This window comes from Molothrus ater, chromosome 20 (assembly GCF_012460135.2).
Source record: "Molothrus ater isolate BHLD 08-10-18 breed brown headed cowbird chromosome 20, BPBGC_Mater_1.1, whole genome shotgun sequence".
NCBI classification, from domain to species: Eukaryota; Metazoa; Chordata; class Aves; order Passeriformes; family Icteridae; genus Molothrus; species Molothrus ater.
This window is the reverse complement of record NC_050497.2, coordinates 3,648,695-3,663,335: the sequence shown is the minus strand read 5'-3', so window position 1 is coordinate 3,663,335 and position 14,641 is coordinate 3,648,695. Positions and strand designations below refer to the sequence as shown.

At 47.7% G+C, this 14,641-nt stretch overlaps 1 protein-coding gene across 1 annotated transcript in view; it reads right to left on the bottom strand.

The window, feature by feature from the left end:
• Positions 1 to 751: 751 nt before the first annotated feature.
• Positions 752 to 14,641, bottom strand: part of PAPPA (pappalysin 1) — a 174,783-nt gene continuing 160,893 nt past the window's right edge. Inside the window, exons 21-22 of the mRNA XM_036393969.2 lie at positions 11,732 to 11,830; positions 752 to 859 (exon numbers count right to left, since the gene is read on the bottom strand). Coding sequence (XP_036249862.1) covers positions 752 to 859; positions 11,732 to 11,830 — 207 coding nt within the window. The remainder of the gene's footprint in view (positions 860 to 11,731; positions 11,831 to 14,641) is intronic.

The following is a 14,641-nucleotide window of genomic DNA, read 5'->3' as shown; positions in this document are numbered from 1 at the left end:
AACACCCCAGAAGCCCTGCAGGCTACAAGGGGGGCTTTTTGTTGGCTCTTTGAGGGCAGGGGGAGAAGGAGGAGCTGTACAGAAAGGCCACTGCAGTCTGCTGAGCTGCCTGGCTGGAAGCAGCGTTCCTGTGAGGAGCAGATGCATCCCACATCTCGAGCTGGCTGGGTGCCTGGCAAGTCCCTTGCCAAGAGGCCCAGCCCTGTGGAGATCCCACCCCAGCCACAGTGCCCCGAGCATGCCATACCTTGGCATTCAGCATCAGAAAAGGCTCAGCTTGGAGTCCTCCAAGAGCTCAGCCTCTTCCACCAACGGTCTGAGTTGTGAGTGCTGGGGAGGGGAAAGTGTTTTTTGGGTTGATCATAATCTCTCACTCTTTCTCTCTCTCTTTCTCTACTTATTTCTATAAATATGTGTACATAAATAGTTTGTTTCTCGCCTTGAATCTAGATATGAACTGTTCAAATTAGGTGGGCATAACATGCTGTTTTGATACATGAAAGTCATCTTGACTTGATTCTTGGTTGTTTTTTTTCATGATCACTATTTAAGATATAATTAATACATAAACCCCTACTTTGAGTTCTCCTTGGACAAAAATTAAAGGCAGACTGGTTGAATTCTAAGGGTCCCTGGTGCAGAAATGCCATCCAGTTGAGCAGCTAAATGTTAAAAACGATACCAAAAGGGATGTGGTGTCTCTCCTAGCCTGCCTTGAGCAGTGTGGTCCTCCTTTCCATGTCACTTGGCTTTACCCAAGACTGAAGCCACGCAGGTCTTTCTGGTTGTGCTCTTGGGCGTTGGGGTCCCGGCAAGCACACTCTCCTTGTAGGTCACAGGACATAGGAAACGGTGTCACCTGGGAAAGAAGCCAAAAACACAAAGGCATGAAGGAAGGAACACACCTACAGCAACCTGGAGAACAAAAAATATCTCTGGGGTGAAATCTTCAGAGATCAGCTGCAATCTTCACTATGTTATTTTTTACAGTGATTTCTGTTAGTGCTGAGCTGGTGCTGCACAGAGGTTCCTAAGGGCCTATGGTTTGGGTGCTGCTGCTTTATTTAAGTCCATTTGTGCACTTAACTATGAATGTTCTTGGGTTCAGTTCCTCAGGAGCAGAACCAAGCACTGTCTCACAGATCAGTGCAGCTGGAGTCCAGCAGAGACTTCTCGGAACACCTCTCGTGTCTGAGGTCAGGAGATGCAGCTAACAGGCACTGAGGCACAGCAGAGGAATGCAGTGGGAGACTGCTGCCTTCACCATCTGTCATCTCTCTGTGACCCCTCTGGAGAAGCGTGGGAAGGAGCTGAAACAATAGCCTGCAATGCTTACCCACGGAAAGCTGATTTGGGCCTCTTGCATCACAGTATTTACCTGCAGAAAAGGCAGTGGGACAAGTGTCTCACTTGCCCTGAAGTGAATTCCCAAGAATTTCTCCCATCTGCACAGACTGAACAGATGACCTCATTCCCCTCCTTTACACTGCTTCCAAGGCAGTGCCACAACCTGTTCCAATGTTCCCAGCGAGGGCTGCACAGGCTCTGTCTGCTCCCCCTGGCTCTGCTGCCACACGTTCACTCTCCCTTTCACAAACACTTTTCTCCAGGCTACAATGCCTGAGTCTGCCTGTTCCCTATGCGTCACCCACAGCCCATCTAGGAATGTGGACCCAGCGTTGTGCTGTCATCTCCAGCTAGACCTTCCTCACGAGTCCCTGCCTGTGCCTCTCCAGGATGCCTTTCTCCTGACACACACAACTTGGGAAGGAGGGGTGTGGAGCTTAATTTCACAACTGGGTAGCCTAAGGCAGGGACATGCTGACAGAGACACTAAATAGCCAACGTTCATCACCAAATCAGGGCTTAGAGAGCCTCCTCCCCTTGCTTTTGATTCCATTCACAGCAGACCCGACCCTCCAGGTGGAGTGGAATAGGGTGATGACTCTTCATCAAGCCATGGCCTTGGTGACTTATGAACTAAATAACCAGTGAATAATCTGAATCTACAATTGCACAAATGTGGAGAATGCAAAGAGAAGAAAGAGTCCAAAAAGTTAGAAGCTAATGAATCCAAATAACTGGCAACTGAATAAGTTTATAAACTGCAGAAAACAATAGGAGCTTAAGGGTCACTTGATCCAACAGAAGCCAGCCCGAGCAGGACTGTCTCATATCACAGTGTTATGAATATTCTTAGATAGGAAAACAGAGAAGTCTGTAAACAATGGGGTTTGGGGAGGAGGCTGAGGAGGGATTGTTTTATGACTGAGTTAAAATACTGGAAAGGAAAAAGAAAAGATACATGCAAAATAAAAACTTAGTTTTTTCTGTTCAGTGTAGAAGGAAACATTTTGGTTTAGATTATCTGCTACATTTCAGGTTTGACCTTTCCCTTCAAGACAAACAAATAAAAAAGACTATTTCACAGCAAAAGTTATGTCTTGAAACAAAAACTTGTTTCACTTAGAAAATGCTCAAACAAAACATTTAAGTACGCCTGGAGTTTTCCTCTATTTTCATTTTTTTTATCCTGAATCATTCAGTTCAATCTGGATTTGGCAATGATTTTGACTTAAAAAATCCTCCCTGATGTACAATGAAGCTACTAGTTGGAGGCAAGACCTAGGAACCTGATTCTTTCATTTGTCTTGATCAAGCTTTTTCCTCTCCCTGGCCTGGATTCCCTGTGTTTGCCTGTAACAACCTGACAAAGGAGATTAAGTAGCCCCTTCATTCAGAGGAGAGACAGGGAAGATGGATCCACACTCTGCACTGAACACAGGTCAGCCACACACCCAATTCAGGCATTCCAGTAAAGTGTCTGAAATTAGTGGTGACAGCCCACTGCACTTTGTCTCTGCTGCTGTCCAGGCTTAAGCAGGATGTGCTGCAGACACAGAGATCCCAAACATGCTCCCATTTCACCTGCAGGAACATCAGAGCCAGGAGAGAAAGCCCTGCATGGCTCTGTCTCCAAACCACCAGCTCACATTCCCCTCACCTACTTTCTGCTGAAACAGCAGCTTCAGACACCCAAACTGGCATGAGTTTGATGTTGCCTGAAGTGCTCTACCTCCTTCATTTCTCTCCTCCAATTTCTCCTCGTGAATCCCTTGTTTTCCTCTTTGCTTTCTCACAGGATGTGCTCAGCCCTGGAGCGACCTGAAGAGGTGCACGTACGAGTGTGGATTGTTGCTGCATTACAGCCAATTCCTGGGGAGATGGAGCAACCAGAGAAGAAATGTCTGGCTGTTTATTGTCTCCCAATAGTGGTCATGGCTAGAAGAGCAGAAGCTTTCTCTGAGGCAGAGCTGTGGCCCCCAGAGCAGACAGCTTTGTGGCTCAGCAGCAGTTCCCAGCAGTGGGTAGCCTGATGGAGAAAGGTTTCTTCCTGATCAGATCAGTCTTATTCACTTTATGTCCCTTATGAAGGCTTTTTATGCAATTTGATTTTTACAGTGCTATTGTCCAGATAGATGAATTGTTTTGTCTTATGGCAGTGAGCTCCAGAGATCAGTTTTCTATTATGTGAAAAGGCAGAGATTTCTATGGGTAATAAGCACAGTCACAGTCACATTAGACATGACAAAGTTCTCCAAGAACTTAGCAGTAACATAGGGTTTTCCACTTTAAACAACATTTACAACAAATACACATTTGAGTTCCCCAAGGACCTGATTTCCATCGGTATTTAGGGAATTTAATCCACACACAGAATCTGCTGGGACTGTCTGAAGTACCCAGCTCAGGGAAACTCTGAAAACCCTTAAAAGAAGAACTGTCTGTTGCCTTGGGCTCACACAGTGACAGCCTCTGGAGTACACAGCCATGAAATAGAGCTGCTGGATGTGCTAGAAATAATAAATGCTGATCCTTTCACTGAATGATAGCCCATTTAGGTGTGGAGCCCAGATATACATACTCCAAGATTAACTACCTCTTTTCTTTTTAAATAGGTCTGTGAAAGCCCAACTCATTACCAGAATACACGACCTGCATTGAAATTTCCAGATAGACACATTGTAGAGCCAGGAGTAAGGAGTCAGCTCCTCTTCCTTCAAAACACCAAGCCCTGCATTTCACCTATGACCATCTCCCCATGTAGAAAACCCAGAAAATGTCTAGGAGGGTAGGAAGAAAAAGCTAAAATTAAACTTAGGGCCTGTCTTGGACATTTGATAAATTAATGTAAAATACTGTATTCTCAGACCAGCTAAAGTAGATTGAAAAAGACATAAGTGAAGAACACAGCTCCACACACCTACACACACAGCTCTTGGAGATGATCCAGAACAGTCATGGCACTGGATCAACAATGCTCCAGGGAATGTGAGTCACACCACAAGCACACTGGACCACAGACTATCCATCATCAAGAGAAAAGAGACACAATCCATCACTCCTGTCACCTGGAGTGTGCAGGACATGACACATCCTGCTCTGAACCTGGAGGAGCAAGGGCAGCAGGTGTGGGCTCACAGGTTGGGCAGGAGGCTGGCACAGACACCCAGGTGTAACTCATGGGGCATCCAAAACACCTCGACCAACTCACCACCATTGCTGCACAGTGCATGACCTCAGACTTCCTTCTCCAGCAAGGCATGGGAGCCCTGAGCATCCTCTCCCACACTGAGTGAAGAGACTTTGGATAAACTCAAGCTGCCTCTAGAAACAGCTGCTGGATGCTGCGCTCCCAACTGTGGGAACAAGGGCAACAATGCGACAGAGCCATGCAGAACTGGGATGCAGGTCATGGAATGAGTGAGAGGTCATAACTCCTCGCTACATGCACCTATCTGAAGAGGCTGGTGACATCCCAAGGCTGATCCCTGCTGAGAAAGGCCAGTCTGTAGGGAACTGGTGGGAATGTTGACAGCAGAAATCCCAGACAGGTAGAGGGAGGGATGGAAAACAGCTCTGCAAAGGCTGCAAGCTTGTCCCTCGCAGAGTCTGGTATCAGGCTGACCTGGCTGTGCCTTCTGCTCGAGCCTGGGGTTGGCTCACAGCAGCACCAGGGCAGGCAGGATTGGGCCCAGGGAGGGGGAAGCAGGGGAGGAGGGCTGCAAAGTGTTGGGAAACAGGCTGTTGTGAGATTTCAGCCCTGAAGTGTTTGCGAAATCTCCCAGACAGGCTCACTGGGGCTGAGGAGGCTCTGCTGCAGGCAGAGCCTTGGCGGGCAGTGTGGCCTGGGAGATAAGTGTGGCAGCCTGTGCTGAGTGTCACAGCCCTGTGCCTCCCCAGAGCCTCCCAGCTCAAACACCAGCAACTATTCTGTTCCCTGACAAGGCCCTTGTGGGATAAAAATGCATCTTGGAAGGGTCTTCCCAGTGTTTTTCAGCATTGAGGTCACCAGTTTGAGATAATGGAGCAAGAGCGAGCCCCCTTTTAGCTCTGAGCGCTGGTATGTGGGTTCACACCTAGGGCACTGCTCCAGAGGGCCTGGGAAGACAAAGCTGGCAGGAAACCTCCTCTCCATGCAGCACATGCACTTCTAAAATTTTCGTTAACTACTTCTTACTTTCGTTAACACTTCTGAATTTTCGTTAACTACCCCACCATAAACTGAGCTTTCCCCCGGTGAAACCAGCAGCCGTGGTGCATCCAGTCGAAGCTCAGCTGAACCCAACAGATGCTCTGCTCTCTCCATCGTGTGCAAACTGGGAGCTGCCTCACCAGAAGCCGTGGGAGCAGGATGGCCCAAAGCCAGCAGGGATTCCCGGGGAAGCCCAGCCCGCATGGATCCCGCATCCATCCCCGCCTGCCCGCGGAGCAGAGCGAGGGAGCCCCGCTTGCCAAACCACACGGAGCTCAGTCGCTCAGCAATCAGCTGTGCTTCCTACTCTCGTGCTACTGATTGTGCAAACATGAATGTAATTAGTCTAAATAATCACCAAAGATTTAATAGGAGCCAGACCACCCAGAGGCCAAATAGCTGGCGGTGGAGCAGGGAAGGTTTGTTCGCTGTTTTTTGTAACACTTGCTAATGAAGTGAGGTCGGATAGCAAAGCAAACACCCTCCACCAGCACATCCCCTGGGAACGCCGTATGTTGTGGGAAGCCCCACGTCCCTTGAAGCCAAGAACAGTTCTCTCAGGATAGGCAACATGTGCTGCTACCATCACTGCTTTTAATTTATTGACGCCTGGAAAGCCTCCCTGAAGGATTATGAAACCAAGCTCTGAGCCCCAAAATAAGCTCCCATCCCAACCAACCCTGACTGGAAACGCTCCTCTCACATGGCAAACAGCTACAGCCACTGAGCCTGTGACTGAGGGCTGGTGGGGAAGTGAGTTCACCCGCGCTTTGGGGAGAACCCGCGTGCTTGGAGCGCTCAGCCGCTTCCAGAAGCATGAAGCAACACTCAGAATTGTATCCTGCCTTCCTCCCTACTCACCCACCATTCATTCTATCTCTCTGGCTAATTATAGAGCTACAAACACACCCAGCTGGGGACAGGCCAGTAGTTAGGAGCAGTATCATGGCAGGAGCATCAGTTCTTCTGGATAAACAGGATTTCCTCAGCTGGGGTGGTCACTTAAGCTTCTAATGGCACCAAACTGCCTCAGAAACATGTTGTGGCAATGGAGAAGGATCTGAGATTGCCTAAGACACGTCTGTGTTGCAGTCAGAGAGCTGGGAGAAGGTGCTTATTTCTCCAAAATACCAAGAAGTGGTTATTTCTGTTGGCTTAGGGGTAGGAGTGCAGACTCATTCCCCTCCCTTCCCAGGGCGACAGGGACAGCCTTTGGAAATCCCTGCTGGAGCCTGCAGCAGCCCCTCAGTTCAAAGCTCCTTTCTTTAGGCCTTGAATTCTCAGCCATAAAGTCTCTGAAGAGGTTTTGATAACTGGCCTATCTTTTAGATAAGCAAAGCTTTGGATGAATCCCACACAGCCCTCTATCTACCACAAGTCCTCATTTGTTTTCCGCCAGGGCACTTGCTGGTTTTCCTCTCCAAGGTGTTGGACAGAAATGTCAAGAGGCTGAAGGGACAGGACAATTTTTCTCTTTTTTTACCAAGTGCTATGGGGCAAAGCAGTTGAAGGAAAACCTGAGTGATAATTGAGCGAGGCAGGTTTTTCTCATGGGAGCTGTAGGTTTATCCCTTGTGCGACAAAAAGGAAAGGCAGAGAGGAAAGACGGATGAAAGTTCATCCTTACAAATGGTTGAAGTAGAGGGAATTTTAAAACAGCAAATTCAGTGTATTTAAATCTACAGGGATCAGACTGCAGGACCTTCAACCAGGCAAATCTGCGATCCCAGTCTGGAACAAAGTAGGTAAGCAGAGCCTAAAGAAAGAATTTCTGATTTCTGCGAGGCCTTTCTAGACAGTCTTGTCTAGGGAAAACTTATAAAAGGGAAAGGGAAGAAAAGAAGTGGAGGAGACAGTTACTGGAGAGAAGATTTCCTGAAATGAATCAGAGGAAACAGCCAGAGCCTCTCCCAGCAATGCTACACACCCCACAGGCTCCTCACCGGTGGCCAAGAGCCCAGAGACAGCCAGTTATGCCCAGGTTATTTATTTCCCTCACTCTGGCAGTGTCACGTAGGTAATGTTTTAGAAAATAGTGTCTTCTTTTATCTGCAGCAGGATACAAAGCAAGAAGCAGCTTCCTAGAGCAGCCAGGCAGAAGGGAGCTGGCAACCTGTGCTGGGTCAGGAGGGGAGGAAGATTAAAAGGAGATGGGATTTTGCTTTGTCCTTCACGGAAGACTTTATCCCCTCCAGATACACAACAGAAGCTTTCTCTCCCTTGGAGGTTGGCCAGCAATGGCCTTTCTGTCTCTCAGAGCTGCTCCTGGGTCACAAACAGGGCAAGCTGTGAGCAGCAGGGCCCTGTCCCCTGCCCCAGCAACAGATCTGCCATCAGCCCCCTGCTCCCAGACTGCCTGCCCGTGTCCCTGCTTCCTTGGGTGGCACTTGTCCCCGTGCCAGCCCTGGCTTCTCGCCCACTGCAGGGCGACGCTCATCAATTAGCGCACAACAAATAATTAAGCTGATGAATGTCTCTTTTTTTCTCCTGCTTTCTGACTGCACTTGCCTCGAATTTATGCCCAGATTATGACTGAATTTATTCGTTGCCACTTGCAGCATTCAAAAGAGGCCGTTAATGATTTCTTTTAAGCTCTCCAGCCTGATTGTGAGCAGTGCAGGGCAAATACTCATTATTTCCTATCTAAGCAGCAGTGCTGATTAGTTGGTGCTCGGTCAGATAAGTCACACTGCTCCATTCCCCACTCGCTGACGGAATCCACAAGGTCATTCCCTGCTAATGCTCAAATGCAAAGGGAAAACATGGGATAAGCATGGAAGTCCCTTGTGCATTTTCAGGGCAACAAAACAGGAGCGTGCAAAGTCTCACATTAAGTAAGAGGGCTTGGTTTTAAAGTGAACTTGGCTTGAAGTATTTTGCTTTCAGGCAGCCTGTTCACAGCACTGTGTGCAGCCCAAAGTGTGTTTGGGAGGGCAGTGGGACTGCAGTGAAACTTAAGTCTTGACAGTTTGCGGACACTAAAGATCTGAAGCCAGCTCTTACTCGACTGTTAACTCCTGAATCTTCACATGGTGCAATGTTAATCTTCAGCCCTTTCCCAAAATAATGTGTGGAGTTGCTATGTTCTCTTAAATGTGAACCATGTGTCACCTCAGCAATGGCTGCTGTGGGGAAAAGATGATAAATCTAAAGCTTTTAAAATGTCCTGTGACATTTTGGGAGAAAAACAGGTGTTGCATAAATGTTGGACATTTATGGGCAAACTTGCAGGGGCTTTAAAAGACTGACACATCTGCCACATAGTATGTAACCCTGAAAGAAAAGGAGCAAAGCAGTCTCTTTCATGTGTCTCACTCTCTCTACAACCGTATGAAAATACATCCTCATCTGGTATTGGAATTAACAGAGCTGGACTCACCCCTCCCTATGTCTCCTCCAGGTTTTTGGCTTTTACACCCAATGTGTATTTTAAAACTGTGCCTTTTTAAGTAGGTGGCAAACTGTGCTGGAAGGATTTGGTATGCGGAGTATTTTTATTCAGCTCCTTTTTCTCTCACCTTTCATTGTTTTTCCCTTTGGAATATCTCCTGTAATGCTCCACTCATAAACCTCTTCAAAGGGAGGGCTGTATTTGAACAGCCTGGCCTGAAATCTGGTCTCAGTCAAAGGCCTTAGATGGGAAAATAACTGGGAGAGCCAAGCCCCACGGCCCCACGGCTGCTGCTGCAGGTGTCGGCAGCCGCTTTGCAGGAGCGAGGTTCTCCTGCTGCCTCCTTGACTCTGACCCCACAGCCCCCCTGGCTGGGTTATTATTCCCCCTTTTACCCTATAAATGTAATAAACTGGGACTTAGCATCTTGCTTTTAGTGTGGAAGGAGAAGGTGGTTTTCCTCACTTCTCCCAGGCGTCTCATTCGGCTCCTGGGATGTTGTTGGAGTTCTGGGAGACTTTGGATGCTGAATGCATGCCATGGGCTCCATGGCTCAGCCCTCCACCTGTGTGATTGAGGATGGGGGATTATAAACTGCCAGCTAGGGCAAGTCTAATTCCCCAGTCACAACGATCCAGCTCCCAGGGAAGTCTGTGAAAGCGGACTTATCTCCAAAAAGCTACAAAACCTCCCCCTCCATGGAGAAAATCCATCAGACGTGTGACCAGCTGCCTGTCTCTGACCATTTGCCCTCTGCATCAAGCACTTTTAGCACAGAGAACAGCAACCCACTGGGCTACAAAGTGCTTCCCCTCCTTGGGAGGCCACTTGGTTTCTGGGTGGCAGGGAAGCAGCAGATATTTTGAGCGTGAGTCGCCTGGCTGGTTAAGTGTTCACAACTCTGTGCAGATCCCACTTCGTCTCAACTCCCTGCCCAGCAATAAATTCTGCTCCCAAACTTTAATCCTGTCCCTCCCCACCCCCCCTCATCTCAGCTCTCACATCCCCCTTCTTTCAGTTGTGCCCTCAGCTCCTGTCTTGATGAGGCTGGTTTGGGTCGGTCCCCTCCCAGGCACCTCGCTTTTGTTCTTCTGACACTGTTTGGGGTTTTTCGTCGCCTGCTCTCCAGCCTGCAGGCAGTGAGATAAAGTTTCCCAGGCAGGCTGTTTTGGGAGGAGAAGACCTGCACCATGCTGAGCTACCGGGCACTTCCAGCTCTGCCCTCCCGGCTGGTGGGAGGTCAGCGAGCAAGCTGTGCTGCTGCGGGGCTGCTCCTCCCAAGGAGGTGGAAAATCAGCCAGAGATAGGAATCTCTTCTTGGAGACGACTGATGAGCCACTGTCTGTCATCCTGCTCATCTCTTCAGAGGTTGTTTCACCAGGGAGCCCCTTTTGGGGTCTCCATGCCCTACTCCACCCGTGGGGAACTGAGGAGCTGCCCTGCCTGGGCTTCCCTGCATGTGGCTCCCAGGAATTTTTTCAAAAGGAACACCACAATAGAGGGGAATATTTGTCCAAAAAGAGCACAGCTAGGGAAACAACCTCTTCCCCTGCATTTTCCTCAGAGGAGAAATTAACTCCTTCCACTTGCCAGGGCATGCCCATCTCCCTTCCCCTTCCTCTTTGGTCCCCCCAGATGGACCAGAGACAGCCCACAATGCTGAACCAAGGAAAAGAAGTCTCCAGCCAAAGCTGGAGAGAGGACCTCCTTCCTCAGCTGGGTGACATGGATGGTGTCATATGCTGAGCCCAAGCACCCTCAGGTTTTGTTATTTATTAATATGTATCAGATACTCAATGCAGTTGCATTTTTCATTCTGTTCTATACACAAATCTGGAAGATAAGGTAAAATATTCACCTGGCAGAGTCTAAAATTTGCGTTATTTTTTTGAGAGGAACCTAGTTCCAAATCCCTGCTGGTTAGAAACCTATAAAATGTTCTACTGCTCCAAGCCACAAGCTCTATCACCCCAGTCACTGACTCTGACAGTGCTCAGAAATTTGTGTTAAAGAAGCAGAAAAAGGCGGGGTGTGTGTGGAGGGACTCTTCCCCAGGCTCAAACAGCCAAGGGTTCAAATATTCCTCAGCCAGAAGCTGCATCCAGATCACAGTGTCTAATAGCCACTGAAGGAGGAAAGCTCCACCAATGGGCCTGTTCTTTTTTTGACTTCGAATATATTTTTGTTCTTAATAATGCTCTGTGGCAGCTCATCCTATTACTCAAACACACACTGTGCCAATAAGGATGTTCTTTCGTCTGTTTGGATCCTGCTTCAAGGAAATAACCACTTCACCCCCTCATTCCTGAGTGATAAAAAACAGTGGATTTTACTTTCCTAAGCATCATTCCTACCTTAAGTAATGATTTTATAGATCTGTGTCACTAGATTTCTCTTATGCAAGGCTCTGGTCTATGTGGTCTCTGTGCAAAAAATATTTGACATCTCCACCCAGCCCTGCTGCCCTGCTCCACATTCTTCTCTGTCCCACTCTTGGATGGGACAGTCAGCAGCAAGCCAAGCTCATGTGGGTACATATGGATCAAAGAATAGATCCACAATGATGCTTTCTTTTTACTCTCTCCCGTTTTCCTAATGACTTCTTCATTTTAGTTTCCCTTTGGAGCCTTGAGGATGGATGATAAATGTACCAGCAAGAACTCAGTGCCTATGGTGAGCTGAAGCTTGGGCTGAAGATCCTTCTGAGACCTTGGACCTTCCTTTTTTGAGCAAAAATAATTCTTCCAGACACAAAGCAGCACTCAGCAAGGAATTCCCATGGGAAGAGGAAGGGGCATCCCTACCTTTTTGGTCTTGACTGTTGAGGCGCAGCAGTCCCCACCATCATAGTTGCAGAAGGCTCTGTTGTTGATGGAGTCACAGTAGTTGTCCCCCATGAAAGGCTGAAAAAGAAAAAAGCAGGAAAAGGCTGAGAGTGTGAATATGGATAAAATTAGCTCGTTCCTTATGGACACAGAGTGAGAAAGTCGTGGCTGGAGAAGAGACGGTTGTGTGGAGACCTCACAGCACCTTCCAGTGCCTGCAAGGGGCTACAGGGACTATGTACAGACACTGTTCATCAGGAACTGTGGGGCAGGACCAGGGGAAATGGCTTCACATTGAAAGAATGGAAATTTAGGTTAGATGTCCAGAAGAAATCCTTCCCTGTGAGGGCAGTGAGACCCTGGCACAGAGAAGCTGTGGCTGCCCCTGGCTCCCTGGAAGTGTCCAAGCTGGCTTGGAGCACCCTGGGACAGTGGAAGGTGTCCCTGCCCATGGCAGGGATTTGAAAGTGGATGACCTCAAGGCCCCTTCCAACCCAAACCAGTCTATGATTCTATAATCCTGAAACCTGTAACAGTATTTCAGAAGAAAACCACAAAAATTTGAAGGAGTCATATAGTTTGTAACACACCAGCTGCCCTGAAAAGCAAGAGATAATTATTCCCCTTTCCCTTCTAAACAGACAGGAAAAAAAGGACAGTAGATGGAAGGGAAATAAGCCCTTGTTGCCTCTTCACATCCCACATAAGAGGATGCTTCAGGAATATTAATTTGACTAGGCCTACAGACAGCATCCAGGCATCTAAAATTGTGGCACCTTTGATAATTTTAAGCTAACCTCCCTAAACTGTGTGGGATAAGAAGAAGGTTATGTATTGCAGCAAAATGGGCTTGCTTTTAATAGCTGAACTTTTCACCAGAGTTCTCCTGACTCCGCAACACGTGTCAGCAACGAGGGCACAAAACAAATCACCAGGAGGAATGGAAGGGTCTGAGCTCAGCACAGGGACCATGTTCTCTCTGAACAGCAGTGGCTGTGTGGGACCCTGGCCATGGCATGTGATCTTCCTCCACTCCACAGCTCAGAGCTGGGATAATGGCAATTATTCAGAGGGACATTGTGGAGAGCTGTTAAGGGAAATTCATAAATCACCTTGAAAAAGAAAATGTGCTCATTAGGCTGGGCAATGTGATCACCAGTCCATGTGCTGCACAGGGCCTGAATAATAACCACGATTCTGAAGGAAAGGCCTGAATTCTTTCATTGAACATTGGAGCCCTTTTGGTCTGCAAGTACAGAAGTCTTCCTTGGAAGTCTAAGCTGTGTCTAACATTAAAAAAGGTCCATACCACATGTGAGAATCCCAGGCAGCAATGAAAGCTCAGAAAAATGGATGATCAGCAGAGAGCACAGTCATATCTCTGTAACTCTCCACACACGGGCTCATGAGGCCATTCCCATTTTATCCGCTCATTGAAAAATTCACTTATTTGCACTGAGAAAAACACACCAGGGACTCTCCTGCAAGAAGACATCATTGCAGAGCAGGCAGGATGTCTTGGGGAGGTTTCCTGGGAGGATTTTTCATCAGTTGCAGGCCCAGAGTGTCCCAGATGATGGATACCTGAAGAAGCAGCCATGAGAGCTCACCGTGCTCTCCCCAGAGCTCACCATGGCCACACTCATCAGAATTTGAATGAACTCAATGGAGCGGGGCAAATGCACACTTTTACTGCTGATGTGCTGCAAATTTAAATATTTCTATCAGGTAGAGGAAACTCAGGCAATGATGGGAATATCAGACCACAGCAGGACTACCAGGAGGGAACAGACTCCCTTAGTGTCACTTGTTTAATTACGTGCAGATACTGCAAATTTTGACAAGGAAATCAGAGTTACAGCGTGAGGCTCCTGTCTCTCTAAACTGTCTTAACTCCACTGATTTCCACAGATATTGATTTATTTATACAGGCTAAGGCTTTGACTTGAAAGGCCCCCTTCCAATTTAATTAATATTCCAAGAGTTAAAAGGGAATGATTTATAAATACATGAACAGATATTTTGAGGCCAAGCTGGTCATATTTAAAACTGTGAACTTTGCTCAACCTCACAGGAAATTCTGCAGGCTTCTCCATGTTTCTCTTGCGTTGCCTGGCTGTGCCTGCTTGATGGGAAATCTTGACTTTAAATTTCCATCCCTATGCCTGTACCCTACACCTATGAATGCTGGAAAATCCATAAAGAAACTCGTGGAAGAATTTGCTCTGGCACAGAGTAGACAAGCCAGTCCTTTGGAGGAGGAGAAGAATGGGACAAAAAGCATCTATTCTGATTTGGGACCAAAATCCTTGCTTGGGAGACCCTGGAGGGTGACGTCTCTGTTGCTCTTCATGCAAGTTGTAGTGCTCAGACATTTTTGGAGGACGATACATGAAGTCCAGAGGGACTCGTTTGCTACTGAAACACCCAAAGTTAGGTGCAGACAAGTACGAGGCTGACTCATAAGCCTCTGTTCCTGCCACTAGGGAGCGACAAAAAATCACATTGCAGCAGCTGCAGGGCTTCCCACTGCGGTCACCAAGAGCCAAATAATGCCCCACTTACAGCCTCCTGTTCGGGGAAGCCTCCCTAATGCTAAGGATGCTCATACATTAGGGGTTCTATCAGCTTAATGGCCCAGCATTATTGGCTTATTAGTCTCTGTTTCCATAGTCATGGGAAAAAAAAAAAAAGGCTTTGTGAAGATGGCATTTCTTCTGAAATCTTAATGCCAAGCTCTGGCCCATCCGTGAATCCTGTTCTGAAAATGATGCTAGAGGCCATTATCAATTGTCTAGGCAAAGCCTTCCCAGATGATGGATTAGGATGCAGTGACACTGCTGAATGAATGTTGAAAAGAAGAAAGTTCCTGTTGATGCAGAGGGCTCT